This window comes from Pleurodeles waltl, chromosome 1_2 (genome assembly GCF_031143425.1).
Source record: "Pleurodeles waltl isolate 20211129_DDA chromosome 1_2, aPleWal1.hap1.20221129, whole genome shotgun sequence".
Taxonomy (NCBI): domain Eukaryota; kingdom Metazoa; phylum Chordata; class Amphibia; order Caudata; family Salamandridae; genus Pleurodeles; species Pleurodeles waltl.
In genome coordinates this window covers 293,523,530-293,539,924 of record NC_090437.1, presented here as the reverse complement: position 1 = coordinate 293,539,924, position 16,395 = coordinate 293,523,530, and the positions used below count along the sequence as shown (strand labels likewise).

At 45.0% G+C, this 16,395-nt stretch overlaps 1 protein-coding gene across 1 annotated transcript in view; it reads right to left on the bottom strand.

Moving 5' to 3' along the window:
* The window catches only part of EIF4E (eukaryotic translation initiation factor 4E), a 374,004-nt gene that overhangs the window by 233,648 nt on the left and 123,961 nt on the right, over window positions 1-16,395 (bottom strand). The window contains exon 4 of the mRNA XM_069238309.1: window positions 8,108-8,171. Within this exon, the coding sequence (XP_069094410.1) occupies window positions 8,108-8,171 (64 nt within the window). The remainder of the gene's footprint in view (window positions 1-8,107; window positions 8,172-16,395) is intronic.

The following is a 16,395-nucleotide window of genomic DNA, read 5'->3' as shown; positions in this document are numbered from 1 at the left end:
AGCTGCTAAGAGGGGGTCAATGCTATGTGAAAGGCATTAACCGACAAGCCTTTCCATTTGGTAGCATAACAGGCACGAGTAGTAGGCCTGAGTGCCTCCTTGAGTATACGCATGCATTCTAGAGGTAAGTTGAGGTAACCAACCTCTAAGACCTCAGGAGGTAGATTACAAGGTTTAGACCCCTGGGGATGAGGCAACAGATTTCTCTGTAGTCCTGCATGGGAAGTTCTGCCTGTTGGGGAGTTTATCATGGGAAACCACTAAGAACTTGGAGTGCGCCAAGCTGTCTGGTCCGGGTGGGAGCCACTAGGATAAGAGTGCAACAGGTTAACCAAAGCCTCTGAACCACAAATGGTGGGAGGGGCAGAAAAACCTAGGCAAATATCCCTGACCATTCATCCACAATACACTGCCCATGGGTGAAGAATGTGGAAAACTGGAAGCAAAGTGTGGGCTTTTCCTGTTTTCTGCTGTGGCAATGAGGTCCACTTCGGCAAACCCCCATTACAGGCTATACGGGAGGAGGACTTGAGTGCAGAGTGCCCACTTGTGGACTTGTTGCTGCATCCTGCTGAGTAGGTTAACACCGTTGTCCACCCCCAGAAGGTACTCCGTCAGCAGACAAATCCTGTGGTTGAGAGCCCACCTCTGATGGGCTGGGTTAAATGAGAAAACTAGGGAGAAGTGCCTCCCTGTTTCTTTAAGTAATACACATCTGTCATGTTGTCCGACCGGACCTTGCCACGATGTGGGTGAGGAAAGCCTACAGCACTAGATGGACAGCTAACAGCACCTGATAGTTAATCTGGTGGCTCCGGTGAATGGGTTTCCGCTGGTCTTGAACTGTCAGTCACTCACAAACCTATTCAGGTAGACATGCACCTACTCAAAGACCCACTGTAGCACTCATGTACACACTCACAGACCCACTCACACATGCACTGACTCAAGGACTGTAGGAAGTTGGCTCTGTATGTGCTATTTCAAAGTAAGGAATAGCATGCACAGAGTCCAAGGGTTCCCCTTAGAGGTAAGATAGTGGCAAAAAAGAGATAATACTAATGCTCTATTTTGTGGTAGTGTGGTCGAGCAGTAGGCTTATCAAAGGAGTAGTGTTAAGCATTTGTTGTACATACACATAGGCAATAAATGAGGAACACACACTCAGAGACAAATCCAGCCAATAGGTTTTGTTATAGAAAAATATATTTTCTTAGTTTATTTTAAGAACCACAGGTTCAAATCCTACATGTAATATCTCATTTGAAAGGTATTGCAGGTAAGTACTTTAGGAACTTTGAATCATTACATTAGCATGTATACTTTTTACATAAAACACAATAAGCTGTTTTAAAAGTGGACACAGTGCAATTTTCACAGTTCCTGGGGGAGGTAAAGTAATGTTAGTTTTAACAGGTAAGTAAGTCACTTACAGGTTTCAGTTTTTGGTCCAAGGTAGCCCACCATTGGGGGTTCAGAGCAACCCCAAAGTTACCACACCAGCAGCTCAGGGCCGGTCAGGTGCAGAGGTCAAAGAGGTGCCCAAAACGCATAGGCTTCAATGGAGAGAAGGGGGTGCCCCGGTTCCAGTCTGCACAGGCGTTCCGTTCCTTTAGGTGCTGGGGGCTGCAGGTGCAGAGTCTTTTCCAGCCGTCGGGAAATGGAGTTCAGGCAGTCGCGGTCAGGGGGAGCCTCGGGATTCCCTCGGCAGGCATCGCTGTGGGGGCTCAGGGGGAACAACTTTGGTTACTCACAGTCGTAGAGTCGACGGAGGGTCCTCCCTGAAGCGTTGTTTCTCCACCAGTCGAGTCGGGGTCGCAGGGTGCAGTGTTGCAAGTCTCATGCTTCTTGCGGGGAGTTGCAGGGGTCTTTAAATCTGCAACTTGAAACAAAGTTGCAGTTCTTTTGGAGCAGGGCCGCTGTCCTCGGGAGTTTCTGGTCTTTCTCGAAGTCGGGCAGTCCTCAGAGGATTCAGAGGTCGCTGGTCCCTTGGAAAGCGTCGCTGGAGCAGGTTTCTTTGGAAGGCAGGACACAGGCCGGTAGGACTGGGGCCAAAGCAGTTGGTGTCTTCTGTTCTTCCTCTGCAGGGGTTTTTCAGCTCAGCAGTCTTCTTCTTCAGGTAAGTTGCAGGAATCCAAATTCTTAGGTTCAGGGGAGCCCTTAAATACTAAATTTAAGGGCGTGTTTAGGTCTGGGGGGTCAGTAGCCAATGGCTACTAGCCCTGAGGGTGGGTACACCCTCTTTGTGCCTCCTCCCAAGGGGAGGGGGTCACATCCCTAATCCTATTGGGGGAATCCTCCATCTGCAAGATGGAGGATTTCTAAAAGTTAGAGTCACCTCAGCTCAGGACACCTTAGGGGCTGTCCTGACTGGCCAGTGACTCCTCCTTGTTGTTTTCTTTGTTTCCTCTGGCCTTGCCGCCAAAAGTGGGGGCCGTGGCCGGAGGGGGCGGGCAACTCCACTAGCTGGAGTGTCCTGCGGTGCTGTGACAAAGGGGTGAGCCTTTGAGGCTCACCGCCAGGTGTTACAGCTCCTGCCTGGGGGAGGTGTTAGCATCTCCACCCAGTGCAGGCTGTGTTACTGGCCTCAGAGTGACAAAGGCACTCTCCCCATGGGGCCAGCAACATGTCTCTAGTGTGGCAGGCTGCTGGAACCAGTCAGCCTACACAGGTAGTCGGTTAAGGTTTCAGGGGGCACCTCTCAGGTGCCCTCTGGGGTGTAGATTACAATAAAATGTACACTGGCATCAGTGTGCATTTATTGTGCTGAGAAGTTTGATACCAAACTTGCCAGTTTTCAGTGTAGCCATTATGGTGCTGTGGAGTTCGTGTAAAACAGACTCCCAGACCATATACTCTTATGGCTACCCTGCACTTACAATGTCTAAGGTATTGCTTAGACACTATAGGGGCACAGTGCTCAAGCACTGGTGCCCTCACCTATGGTATAGTGCACCCTGCCTTAGGGCTGTAAGGCCTACTAGAGGAGTGACTTATCTATATCTGCATAGGCAGTGAGAGGCTGGCATGGCACCCTGAGGGGAGTGCCATGTCGACTTACTCGTTTTGTTCTCACCAGCACACACAAGCTGGCAAGCAGTGTGTCTGTGCTGAGTGAGGGGTCTCCAGGGTGGCATAAGACATGCTGCAGCCCTTAGAGACCTTCCTTGGCATCAGGGCCCTTGGTACCAGGGGTACCACTTACAAGGGACTTATCTGGATGCCAGGGTGTGCCAATTGGGGAATCAAAAGTACAGGTTAGGGAAAGAACACTGGTGCTGGGGCCTGGTTAGCAGGCCTCAGCACACTTTCAATTAAAAACATAGCATCAGCAAAGGCAAAAAGTCAGGGGGTAACCATGCCAAGGAGGCATTTCCTTACAAGGACCCAGTGAGATACTGACGCACTCACTTAGACAACCACTGAGGTACTCATGCAGACACTCAAATACCCACTCGGACTCATACGCACTCATGGACTCACTCAGATACTCGTACACCCACTGACAGACCTACTGAGGCACTCATGCAGACACACATAACCACTCGGTTACATGCACGCACTCATGGGTCCAGAGACTGGTGCACCGACTCAAGGACCCAGTCAGAGTCAAGTGCTCATTCAAAAACACTGAGGTACTCATGCAGACACACACAGAACCCCTCGCGACACTTATGGTTGCACTCAAACTCCGAGACGCATGCAGTCACTAGCAGATTCACTCTCATGCACTCAAGTAACTAGAACTTGTGCCCTAAGGTAACTATAACTCGCGCTCTTGCCATGCAAGTTGGTCAGGCCAAAGGCTGTGCAAGGTGTGGGATTGGAATGGTTATAGGGGTCTTGCGACCAACCTCCACTTTCGGTTGTGTGCGGTAGTGACTGGATTAACCTACAGTAATTAAAACAACTTAATGTTTAAAAAATAAAAAAAATTATAAAAAAGAAAGAAATTCACTGAGAACAAAAAACAAATAAAGGTTACAGAGATGTTATAGTTAGGAAACAGAAATAAAAAAAACAAAAAAATCCACCAAAAAAAAAATCCACCAAAAAAAAAAAAAAAAAAATCAAAGGTTATAGGGACGTTATTAGTTAGGCTCATATTTAAACTTACACAACCATAGAAATTCAGATGCTATAGAGATATTTCAACTAACTATAACTCGTGCCCTAAGATAACTAACTCACACCCTCACCAAGGACTGCTAATGCTTACTACATATATTACAGCACTCATGAATTCTTAAACATCATTGATATTATCATTCCAACATTAGCTGTAAAATTATTCATGAGAAAACTGTGCATGGCAGGGCGTGAGTTATAATTACCTTATGGAACAAGTTATAGTTACTGGAAATAACTAGAACATCTGAATTTCTATGATTTTGCATGTTTGAATGAGCCAAACTAGAACATCCCTCTAATCCTTTGCTTTTTTTAAGTGAATAACCATATCTGTTAGAGGCCATAAAACCAATTGAGCCTTTGCCTGACCCTTATACACAGTTTGCATTCCATACCCAAAAGGTCTTGCTGAGTGACGCAATATCAAAATGATTCTAATACTGCAATTATTTTAAATCGATCCATGATGTTATTGGTCTTCAGTTCCTATTTCTTTAGATTGGAGTCTGCAGCACATAGCTTTTTGTTGACAGAAAAATAAGCAATGTGCAGAATGCACTCTGGCGTAATCTGGGCTTCAAGGAAACTGTAGGAAGTTGGCTCTGTATGCACTATTTCAAAGTAAGGAATAGTATGACAAATCCAGCCAATAGGTTTTGTTATAGAAATATATCTTTTCTTAGTTTATTTTAAGAACCACAGGTTCAAATTCTACATGTAATATCTCATTTGAAAGGTATTGCAGGTAAGTACTTTAGGAACTTTGAATCATTACATTAGCATGTATACTTTTCACATAAAACACAATAAGCTGTTTTAAAAGTGGACACAGTGCAATTTTCACAGTTCCTGGGGGAGGTAAAGTAATGTTAGTTTTAACGGGTAAGTAAGTCACTTACAGGTTTCAGTTTTGGGTCCAAGGTATCCCACCGTTGGGGGTTCAGAGCAACCCCACAGTTATCACACCAGCAGCTCAGGGCCGGTCAGGTGCAAAGGTCAAAGAGGTGCCCAAACCACATAGGCTTCAATGGAGAGAAGGGGGTGCCCCGGTTCCAGTCTGCCAGCAGTTAAGTACCCGCGTCTTCGGAGGGCAGACCAGGGGGGTTTTGTAGGGCACCGGGGGGGACACAAGTTCACACAAAAAGTACACCCTCAGCGGCACTGGGGCGGCCGGGTGCAGTGTAGAAACAAGCGTCGGGTTTTCAATGTAAATCAATGAGAGACCAAGGGATCTCTTCAGCGTTGCAAGCAGGCAAGGGGGGGGGGGGGGGGGCTCCTCGGGGTAGCCACCACCTGGACAAGGGAGAGGGCTTCCTGGGGGTCACTCCTGCACAGGCGTTCCGTTCCTTTAGGTGCTGGGGGCTGCGGGTGCAGGGTCTTTTCCAGCCGTCGGGAAATGGAGTTCAGGCAGTCGCGGTCAGGGGGAGCCTCGGGATTCCCTCTGCAGGCGTCGCTGTGGGGGCTCAGGGGGGACAACTTTGGTTACTCACAGTCTCGGAGTCGCCGGAGGGTCCTCCCTGAGGTGTTGGTTCTCCACCAGTCGAGTCGGGTCGCCGGGTGCAGTGTTGCAAGTCTCACGCTTCTTGCGGGGAGTTGCAGGGGTCTTTAAATCTGCTCCTTGAAACAAAGTTGCAGTTCTTTTGGAGCAGTGCCGCTGTCCTCTGGAGTTTCTTGTCTTTCTTGAAGCAGGGCAGTCCTCAGAGGATTCAGAGGTCGCTGGTCCCTTGGAAAGCGTCGCTGGAGCAGGTTTCTTTGGAAGGCAGGAGACAGGCCGGTAGGACTGGGGCCAAAGCAGTTGGTGTCTTCTGTTCTTCCTCTGCAGGGGTTTTTCAGCTCAGCAGTCTTCTTGTAGTTTCAGGAATCTAAATTCTTAGGTTCAGGGGAGCCCTTAAATACTAAATTTAAGGGCGTGTTTAGGTCTGGGGGGGTTAGTAGCCAATGGCTACTAGCCCTGAGGGTGGGTACACCCACTTTGTGCCTCCTCCCAAGGGGAGGGTGTCACATTCCTATCCCTATTGGGGGAATCCTCCTTCTACAAGATGGAGGATTTCTAAAAGTCAGAGTCACCTCAGCTCAGGACACCTTAGGGGCTGTCCTGACTGGCCAGTGACTCCTCCTTGTTTTTCTCATTATCTCTCCTGGACTTGCCGCCAAAAGTGGGGGCTGGGTCCAGGCGGCGGGCATCTCCACTAGCTGGAGTGCCCTGGGGCATTGTAACACTAAGCTTGAGCCTTTGAAGCTCACTGCTAGGTGTTACAGTTCCTGCAGGGGGGAGGTGTGAAGCACCTCCACCCAGAGCAGGCTTTGTTTCTGTCCTCAGAGAGCACAAAGGCTCTCACCGCATGAGGTCAGACACTCGTCTCTCCGCAGCAGGCTGGCACAGACCAGTCAGTCCTGCACTGAACAATTGGGTAAAATACAGGGGGTATCTCTAAGATGCCCTCTGTGTGCATTTTTTAATAAATCCAACACTGGCATCAGTGTGGGTTTATTATTCTGAGAAGTTTGATACTAAACTTCCCAGTATTCAGTGTAGCCATTATGGAGCTGTGGAGTTCGTTTTTGACAGACTCCCAGCCCATATACTCTTATGGCTACCCTGCACTTACAATGTCTAAGGTTTTGCTTAGACACTGTAGGGGCATAGTGCTCATGCACATATGCCCTCACCTGTGGTATAGTGCACCCTGCCTTAGGGCTGTAAGGCCTACTAGAGGGGTGACTTACCTATGCCACAGGCAGTGGGAGGTTGGCATGGCACCCTGAGGAGAGTGCCATGTCGACTTAGTCATTTTCTCCCCATCAGCACACACAAGCTGGCAAGCAGTGTCTCTGTGCTGAGTGAGGGGTCCCTAGGGTGGCATAAGACATGCTGCAGCCCTTAGAGACCTTCCCTGGCATCAGGGCCCTTGGTACCAGGGGTCCCAGTTACAAGGGACTTACCTAGGTGCCAGGGTTGTGCCAATTGTGGAAACAATGGTACATTTTAGGTGAAAGAACACTGGTGCTAGGGCCTGGATAGCAGGGTCCTAGCACACTTCTCAGTCAAGTCAGCATCAGTATCAGGCAAAAAGTGGGGGGTAACTGCAACAGGGAGCCATTTCTTTACAGAAACCTATCAAGTCATTGCACGCACACACAAGGAGGAAAACTAAGGCTTCAGAGCTTCTCTCTGGGACATCCTAAATGGCTGAATTGCCCTTCAACATGTGTATTTATTATTGATGTTCCTAGCCTACAGTACTGTTTTAAATAATCTATTAAATCGGAAAACAAAACCGAAAAATTACAGAGGCTGTGATGATTGTGTTGGCATTTTGAAGGGAAAATGCAGAAGGTACATTTTTGGAAACTTTTATATTCATCTGTGTTCTGGGATCCCTGTATGTAGACCAGAAGATTTTTTGCATTTATGACTAGCAATCCAGTTCCTATGGTGCAGAAAAAACACCAAACTGCACACAGCAATACTAGTCTGAATGTGGAGCTAATGCATCTAAAAGACCAGTAAGAGACAATAAGAAATGTCTTAATATCTTTTTGGTCAGTTTGACATTTCCTATTTACAAGGTTGAGGAGATCAAATCTTCCTTTGTTGTTTCAGAGGTTCGCATCCGCATTAGAGTAACAAACTAAGCTAGAAACTCCATTTATCTGTGAGTAGACATTCTACATGGGCTGAATACCAGCATGTAAACCTGGTAGGTAGGTTTAAAAGGATTGTCAGCAGATTACTGGGGCAAGAGGCAATAAACACAAAAAGCAACCCATAGCCAAAGTTACATTAACACACAAAATATAAATTGAACTATACATGGAACAGTGTCAAATGCAATCATCACAAGGGAAAAAGATCCCTATGCCTCCATATCCTTAACACAAATGGAAAAACATTTTAAATAAAATAATTCCAAGAAATGTGCAGTAAATGGAGCATACTTTAATAGAACATCTGTAGTAATAACATTTAACATACCTTGAAGAGTGAGTAATCGCAGCCAGACATTAAATTACTAGAAACTTGGATATGGTTGTATAAACTATAGAAAAAAAAAGAAAAATGATTAGTAAAGACACATGAAGGAAAACAAAAAAAAACTGTTTTAATTAATAAACAGTAAAGCGTTCACAACACAACCAAGATTCAGGATTCAACAAGCTCAACTGTTCTGTTAAATCTGCTCCCTGAACCTCACTCCTTCCAGCAACAGGAGAGTGCAAACATGTTGTCTTGAGGCATGAATAGAAAATCCATGATCTACAACCAGCATTAGTCAGTAAGATTATTCATCACTCACCTTCATTCAGAACTGTTACAATATATAGAATGGTAAGGTCAGCTATTAAGAGCGTTACTTTTATATCTGGAATTCTCTCAATCAGCTACTTGTAGCACCAAAGGACAGAGGTAGACACTACTTCTACAATAGTTTAGCAGCGATGTGCACACTGTGGCAAAGGTTGTTAATCGTGAATGGTGAGTGTTCGTGTTTAAGCTTTGTATGTTACCAAAGGGGCTGATGGAAGTCTATTGATGGCAGGAAATCACTCGGACTAGCAGTAATAGATCCACATAAATCTAACTTTATTCTATTCATACATCAAATCCCTCACCCATAACACCCTAAAGCAGTGGTCTCCAAACTTTTTAATGCCCCCCCTACCCCCACCAGTTAAGTACGGTTATATTTTTGTTTATGCAATAACATGCCTCTGCTTAAAAAAAAAAAAAAACTGTTATCTGTATAATGCTTCTTTTGGCCAGTGTCTGGCAACCGCCCCCCGCCAGCCCCCCCCCCCCCCCCCCCCACCCACCCCCCCCCCCCCGAAATCACTTGAGGCCCCCGTTTGAAGACCTCTGCCCTGAAGGTAGATTCCATAGGTCACAATAGGAAGAAAGAATGAAAAAAATAAACAAAAATAATAGTAATTAAAAACAAATAAAAAAAGAAGATTTTTAGTGTGGACTATTGGAATGAGGCGCACAACCTAGAGCTGAACCCAAAAAAGATTTAAAATTAAAATGGCATTTTCATGGTCACGGAGTGTGATGAGGTAATGAGTATATGCAATATAGTAAGCACTCCACCACCTTCACTGCAAGTTAGAAGGGTCGTATGTGAAACTCAAGCAGTCTCAAGCTACACAATCATCAATGCAGCAATTTAATTTATCTTTTGTATTGTAAACCTCTTCTAACTTTAGGCTGTATAAAACAGGGAAGCAGCATACCCTTTATATGGAGCGGTTGTGAAAAGCAGCAAAGAAATTATTTTAAAACATCCTTTCCCATGGTCTTTAATATAAGCATTAAGGTAAATATAATGCCTGCTGGATCCCTCACCTCAGGATAATCACCAGGCGCCAGAGTGGGGCTGGAGAATATTTTGTAGCAGAGCTCACACAATCCACTAAGTAGCATCATGCAGCTTTTGTGACTCCATACTGCCTCGAAAGTGACAGAAAATCTCCATTGAAGCACCAACCCTGCGCACTTACATCAATGTTCTCTTTTATCATATTTAGATAGTTTTCCCACAGGCGGGTGAGAAAAGTGTGTTAGATAAGAAAAGTATAGAGAAAGATGTCCATGCATAATGTAAAACATATGTACAAGTATATACAATTATAATGTAACTGCAATAGCCATAGGAGTCTGGGGAAGAGGTAGAGTGCATGTGAATCTACATCACTACATGCCATGAAAAGACGCTTACTGGGTAAGTAACATTTTCCATTCAATGGCATGTGTGGCAGAAGATACATATGTTCTGCTTAGACAATAAAACAGTCCCTCCATAAAAGCAGTGGCTAGCCTGTAGGAGTTGCAGTTGACTGGAAAATTGTATGTAGAACAGCACAAACTACACTAGCTTGTTGGCATGCTGGCACATCCACACAAGTGTTTTGTGAATGTGTGTGGTGTATACCATATTGCTGCCTTACAAATGCCAGCTATAGGGGAGTTTCCAAGAAAAGCCATAGTAACAACTTTCTTCCTAGTAGAATATGCTCTACGGTTAACTGTCTTGAGAAGAATAATTCTTAACTAGCAACAATACATGTTTAGATTTTGTGTACATGATATACACAATACAGACATTGTGGACCAGTGCAGTGTGCCTTGGTAATATTAAACATTTCTGGTGAAGAAATTGCTTGGCAGGGGTCAACAGCCCAAAGAAGATAGTGCATCTCTCCTATCCTAAAAGCGCTCTAAAGCGGAGACTGCCTTCATTCTGAAGTGAGACTCATCAAAGTGCATGCTTATTAGCCAAGCCTGTACAACACCAAAGAACATGGCAGATCGCATCCAGGCAAGTCTATGAAGGACAATGCTGATACCAGTCGATATGACAATGCAATTTGTTCTATCAAAAACAAACAGATAAAATACATGCCTGCTTCCTACTCATCATGCATCATCTGAGCAAGAGTGCCCACAATGTCCTCCGGGGTGCCAGCAACATCATGCTGGGCATGTTGAAATGGTATAGGTCTATCAGCCCAGAGAGAGACTCTGTTTACAGATCTCATTGCCAAACTGGAAGAAAGAAACATGCATTTGCCTTGTAGTCCATCTTTTTGGATTCTCCGTAGGGGGAATGGTAAGAAAGATTTAGTATATGTAGTAAGTTGGCTCTGTATATACTATCTCAAAGTGAGAGATAGTGTGCACAGAGTCCAAGGGTTATCCTTGGAGGTAAGATAGTGGCAAAATTAGATAATTCTAATGCTCTATATCGTGGTAGTGTGGTCGAGCAGTAGGCTTATAAGAGGGTAGTGTTAAGCGTTTGTTGTACACACACATGCAAAAAAATGAGGAACACACACTCAAAGACTTAACTCCAGGCCAATAGTTTTTATATAGAAAATGAAAATGTCACTTACCCAGTGTACATCTGTTCGTGGCATTAGTCGCTGCAGATTCACATGTTGAGCACAGTCCGCTGCCTGGTGTTGGGCTCGGAGTATTACAAGTTGTTTTTCTTCGAAGAAGTCTTTTTTGGTCACGGGACCGAAGGACTCCTCCCTCTTCGGCTCCATTGCGTATGGGCGTCGACTCCATCTTAGATTGTTTTCCCCGCAGAGGGTGAGGCTGGAGTTGTTTGCTATAAATAGTGCCCATGCAATGGAGTGAATACGTATGTACATAAAAAGTTTATAATAATTATTTACAAATGTACAAATGTTTAAGATTTAAGATTTACTTCTAAACGGCTACAGGCTTCCCGGGGAGGCGGGAGGGCACATGTGAATCTGCAGTGACTAATGCCACGAACAGATGTACACTGGGTAAGTGACATTTTCAGTTCGATGGCATATGTTGCTGCAGATACACATGTTGAGCATAGACTATAAAGCAGTTACCTCCCCTAAAAGCGGTGGTTTAGCCTGTAGGAGTTGAAGTAGTTTGGAATAATGTTCTTAGTACAGCTTGGCCCACTGTAGCTTGTTGTGCATTTAGTACATCTACACAGTAGTGTTTAGTAAATGTATGAGGCGTAGACCAGGTTGCAGCCTTACATATTTCGCTCATAGGAATGTTTCCTAGAAAGGCCATTGTAGCACCTTTCTTTCTGGTTGAGTGTGCCTTTGGTGTAATAGGCAATTCTCTCTTGGCTTTAAGATAGCATGTTTGAATACATCTGACTATCCATCTAGCAATGCCTTGTTTAGAGATTGTATTTCCTGTGTGGTTTTTGAAAAGCTATGAACAGTTGTTTTGTTTTCCTGATTAACTTTGTTCTGTCAATGTAGTACATTAGTGCTCTTTTGATGTCTAATGTATGTAGTGCCCTTTCAGCCACGGAATCTGGCTGTGGGAAGAACACTGGTAATTCTACTGTTTGATTTAAATGGAATGGTGAGATTACTTTTGGTAGCAATTTTGGATTTGTTCTTAGAACTATTTTATTTTTGTGTATTTGAATAAATGGTTCTTGTATGGTAAATGCCTGTATTTCACTTACTCTTCTGAGGGATGTGATTGCAATGAGAAATGCGACTTTCCACGTTAAATATTGCATTTCACAGGAATGCATGGGTTCAAAAGGTGGACCCATGAGTCTTGTTAAGACGATGTTAAGGTTCCATGAAGGAACTGGTGGTGTTCTTGGTGGTATAATTCTTTTTAGCCCTTCCATGAATGCTTTAATAACTGGTATTCTAAATAGAGACGATGAATGAGTAGTTTGTAGGTAAGCAGATATTGCTGCGAGGTGTATTTTTATAGATGAAAAAGCGAGGGTTGCTTTTTGCAAATGTAGTAAGTATCCCACTATGTCCTTTGTAGAGGCATGCAATGGTTGGATTTGATTGGTATGGCAGTAGCAAACAAATCTTTTCCACTTAGATGCATAGCAGTGTCTAGTGGAAGCTTTTCTAGCTTGTTTTATGACCTCCATACATTCTTGTGTGAGGTCTAAGTGTCCGAATTCTAGGATTTCAGGAGCCAAATTGCTAGATTCAATGATGCTGGGTTTGGATGCCTGATCTGTGGTTTGTGTTGTGTTAACAGATCTGGTCTGTTGGGTAGTTTGACATGCGGTACTAGTGAAAGGTCTAGTAGAGTTGTATACCAAGGTTGTTTTGCCCATGTGGGTGCTATCAGTACGAGTTTGAGTTGGTTTTGACTCAATTTGTTTACTAGATATGGAAGGAGAGGGAGAGGGGGGAAAAGTGTATGCAAATATCCCTGACCAACTCATCCATAGAGCATTGCCTTGTGATTCGCGGTGTGGGTACCTGGATGCGAAGTTTTGGCATTTTGCGTTTTCTTTTGTTGCGAACAAATCTATCTGGGGTGTTCCCCAAATTTGAAAGTAATTGTTCAGAACATGGGGGTGAATTTCCCATTCGTGGACTTGTTGGTGATCTCGCGAAAGGTTGTCTGCTAGTTGGTTTTGGATCCCTGGAATAAATTGTGCTATTAGGCGAATGTGGTTGTGAATCGCCCACTGCCATATTTTTTGTGTTAGGAGACACAATTGTGTTGAGTGTGTTCCTCCTTGTTTGTTTAAATAATACATTGTTGTTATGTTGTCTGTTTTGACAAGAATGTATTTGTGTGTTATTATGGGTTGAAAGGCTTTTAACGCTAGAAATACTGCTAACAGTTCTAGGTAATTTATATGAAATTTTGTTTGGTGTACGTCCCATTGTCCTTGAATGCTGTGGTGATTGAGGTGTGCTCCCCACCCTGTCATGGAAGCATCTGTTGTTATAATGTATTGAGGCACTGGGTCCTGAAATGTCCGCCCTTTGTTTAAATTGTTGCTGTTCCACCATAGAAGCGAGAGGTATGTTTGGCGGTCTACCAACACCAGATCTAGAAGTTGACCCTGTGCTTGTGACCATTGTGATGCTAGGCACTGTTGTAAGGGTCGCATGTGTAGTCTTGCGTTTGGGACAATGGCTATGCATGATGACATCATGCCTAGAAGTTTTAGCACAAATTTTGCTTGTATCTTTTGGTTTGGAAACATAGCACTTATTACCTTGTGGAATGCTTGAACTCTTTGTGGACTTGGAGTGGCAATTCCTTTTGATGTGTTGATGGTTGCCCCTAGATATTGTTGTGTCTGACACGGTTCGAGGTGTGACTTTGTATAGTTGATGGAGAAACCCAGTTTGTGAAGGGTTTGTATGACATATGTGGTGTTGTTTGTGCACTTTCTTACTGTGTTGGTCTTGATTAGCCAATCGTCTAGGTAAGGAAACACATGTATTTGTTGTCTCCTGATATGTGCTGCTACTACTGCTAGACATTTTGTGAATACTCTTGGTGCAGTTGTTATTCCGAATGGCAACACCTTGAATTGGTAATGTATTCCTTTGAATACGAACCTTAGGTACTTTCTGTGAGAAGGATGTATCGGTATATGAAAGTACGCATCTTTTAGGTCTAATGTGGTCATGTAATCTTGCTGTTTGAGCAGTGGAATGAGGTCTTGTAGTGTGACCATGTGAAAGTGGTCCGATATGATGTAGGTATTTAGTGTCCTGAGATCTAATATTGGTCTTAATGTTTTGTCTTTTTTTGGAATTAGAAAGTACAGGGAGTAAACTCCTGTGTTTTTTTGTTGTACTGGTACTAATTCTATTGCATTCTTTTGCAGTAGTGCTTGAACTTCTAGTCCTAAAAGTTCTAAATGTTGTAGTGACATTTTGCGTGTTTTTGGAGGGATGTTTGGTGGGAATTTGTGGAATTCTATGCAATAGCCATGTTGGATTATTGCTAGTACCCAATTGTCTGTTGTAATCTGCTGCCAAGATTGGTAGAATTGGCTTAGTCTTCCCCCCACTGGTGTTGAGTGAAGGGGTTGTGTGACTTGAAAGTCACTGTTTAGGTGGAGGTGTTTTTGGAGTTTGGAATTTTCCCCCTACTCCTTGGGAATTGACCCCCTCTATATCCCCTGAAACCTCCCCTTTGGAAGGAACCCTGATAGGGTGTGGTTCTTGTTTGTTGGCTGGTGGTGTCTGTGGGTTGGCCACGAAACCCCCCTCTAAATGGAGTTTTTCTAAAAGAGCCTCTGCTCTGCGGGGAGTAGAGTGCGCCCATGGCTTTGGCCGTGTCTGTGTCCTTTTTAAGTTTTTCAATGGCTGTGTCCACTTCAAGGCCAAAAAGTTGTTTTTCGTTGAAGGGCATATTAAGGACAGCCTGCTGGATTTCAGGTTTGAACCCTGAAGTGCGGAGCCATGCGTGTCTCCTTATGGTGACAGCAGTGTTGACTGTTCTTGCAGCAGTATCGGCTGCGTCCATTGAAGAGCGGATTTGATTGTTCGAGATCGTTTGTCCCTCTTCAACTATTTGCTGCGCCCTTTTTTGGTATTCCTGGGGAAGATGGTCTATGAGAAGTTGCATCTCATCCCAGTGTGCGCGGTCATATCGGGCTAGCAGCGCTTGAGAATTTGCGATGCGCCATTGGTTGGCTGCCTGTGATGCGACTTTTTCCTGCCGCATCAAATTTTCGGCTTTCCTTGTCCGGAGGTGGGGCGTCGCCAGATGTATGGGAATTTGCTCTTTTGCGAGCTGCCGCTACTACTACGGAGTCAGGTGGTAACTGCGAAGTAATAAACACTGGGTCTGTGGGTGGTGGTTTATATTTCTTATCCACCCTTGGGGTGATGGCTCTTGATTTTACGGGTCTTCAAAAATTTGTTTTGCGTGCCGTAACATCCCTGGGAGCATTGGGAGACATTGATATTGGCTATGTGTAGCCGAGAGGGTGTTAAATAAAAAATCATCCTCTATAGGATCGGAATGCAGTTGGACATTGTGGAATTCTGCTGCCCTAGCCACCAGTTGAGAGTATGAGGTACTGTCCTCTGGCGGTGACGGCTTTGTGGGGTATGAATCGGGATCATTGTCCGGCACTGGGGTGTCGTATAAGTCCCAAGCGTCTTGATCCTGATTATCTTGACTTATAGTAGTTTGCGCTGGTGAGTGCATTTGTGGCGGAGTTTGTGCCGGTGATGCCTGTTGTGGTGGAGAGGGCGGAGGCGTGACTTTTTTAACCACTTTGGCTTGTGGTTGTGCGTCATCCTTGAGAAATCCGATCCTTCTTTTTCTCATTATTGGGGGAAGGGTTGATATCTTCCCTGTGTCTTGTTGGATGTACAGTCTCTTTTGTGTGTAGTCTGATTCTACACTTTGGAGCTCTTGTCCAAATCTGTGCATCTGGCCACTTATTCCTTGTTCCTCTGTGTAGGAAGGAGGTGTGGAACTTTTCGGCGCCGAGAGAGAATCTTTTTTCGGCTTCGGTACCGACTGAATTTTTGTGGCTTTCGGCAGTGTGTCTCGGTGCCGATGTTTTTCGGTGCCGGCATCTTGTTTTTGCTTCTCGGAGCCGCTATCTCGGCTCCGAGGTTGCTCCATGGCGGTCCCTCGACCGGAGTCGGGTGTCTTCGCTATGGGCGTGCCCTTTTTCGGCGCCTTCGACGGATCGCCGGTTTTATGGGTCGAGCCATGGCCTGTTGGCAGTGGCGTCCCCTGGGCTCTTGTTTTTTCGATGGTCTTTATTTTCGACGTCTTACTCACTGTTTGTTGTTGTTGTTCGACGTCGGAGTCTCCGGATTCTGAGTCCGGAACCGAGAAGGTTTCCTCTTAGTCGTCGAAACGTTGTTTTGTCTGCGTGGACGCCATTTGTAGACGCCTGGCTCTTCGGTCCCGGAGTGTTTTTCTGGACCGGAAGGCTCGACAGGCCTCACAGGTATCCTCCTTGTGCTCGGGGGACAAGCACAAGTTACAGACCAAGTGCT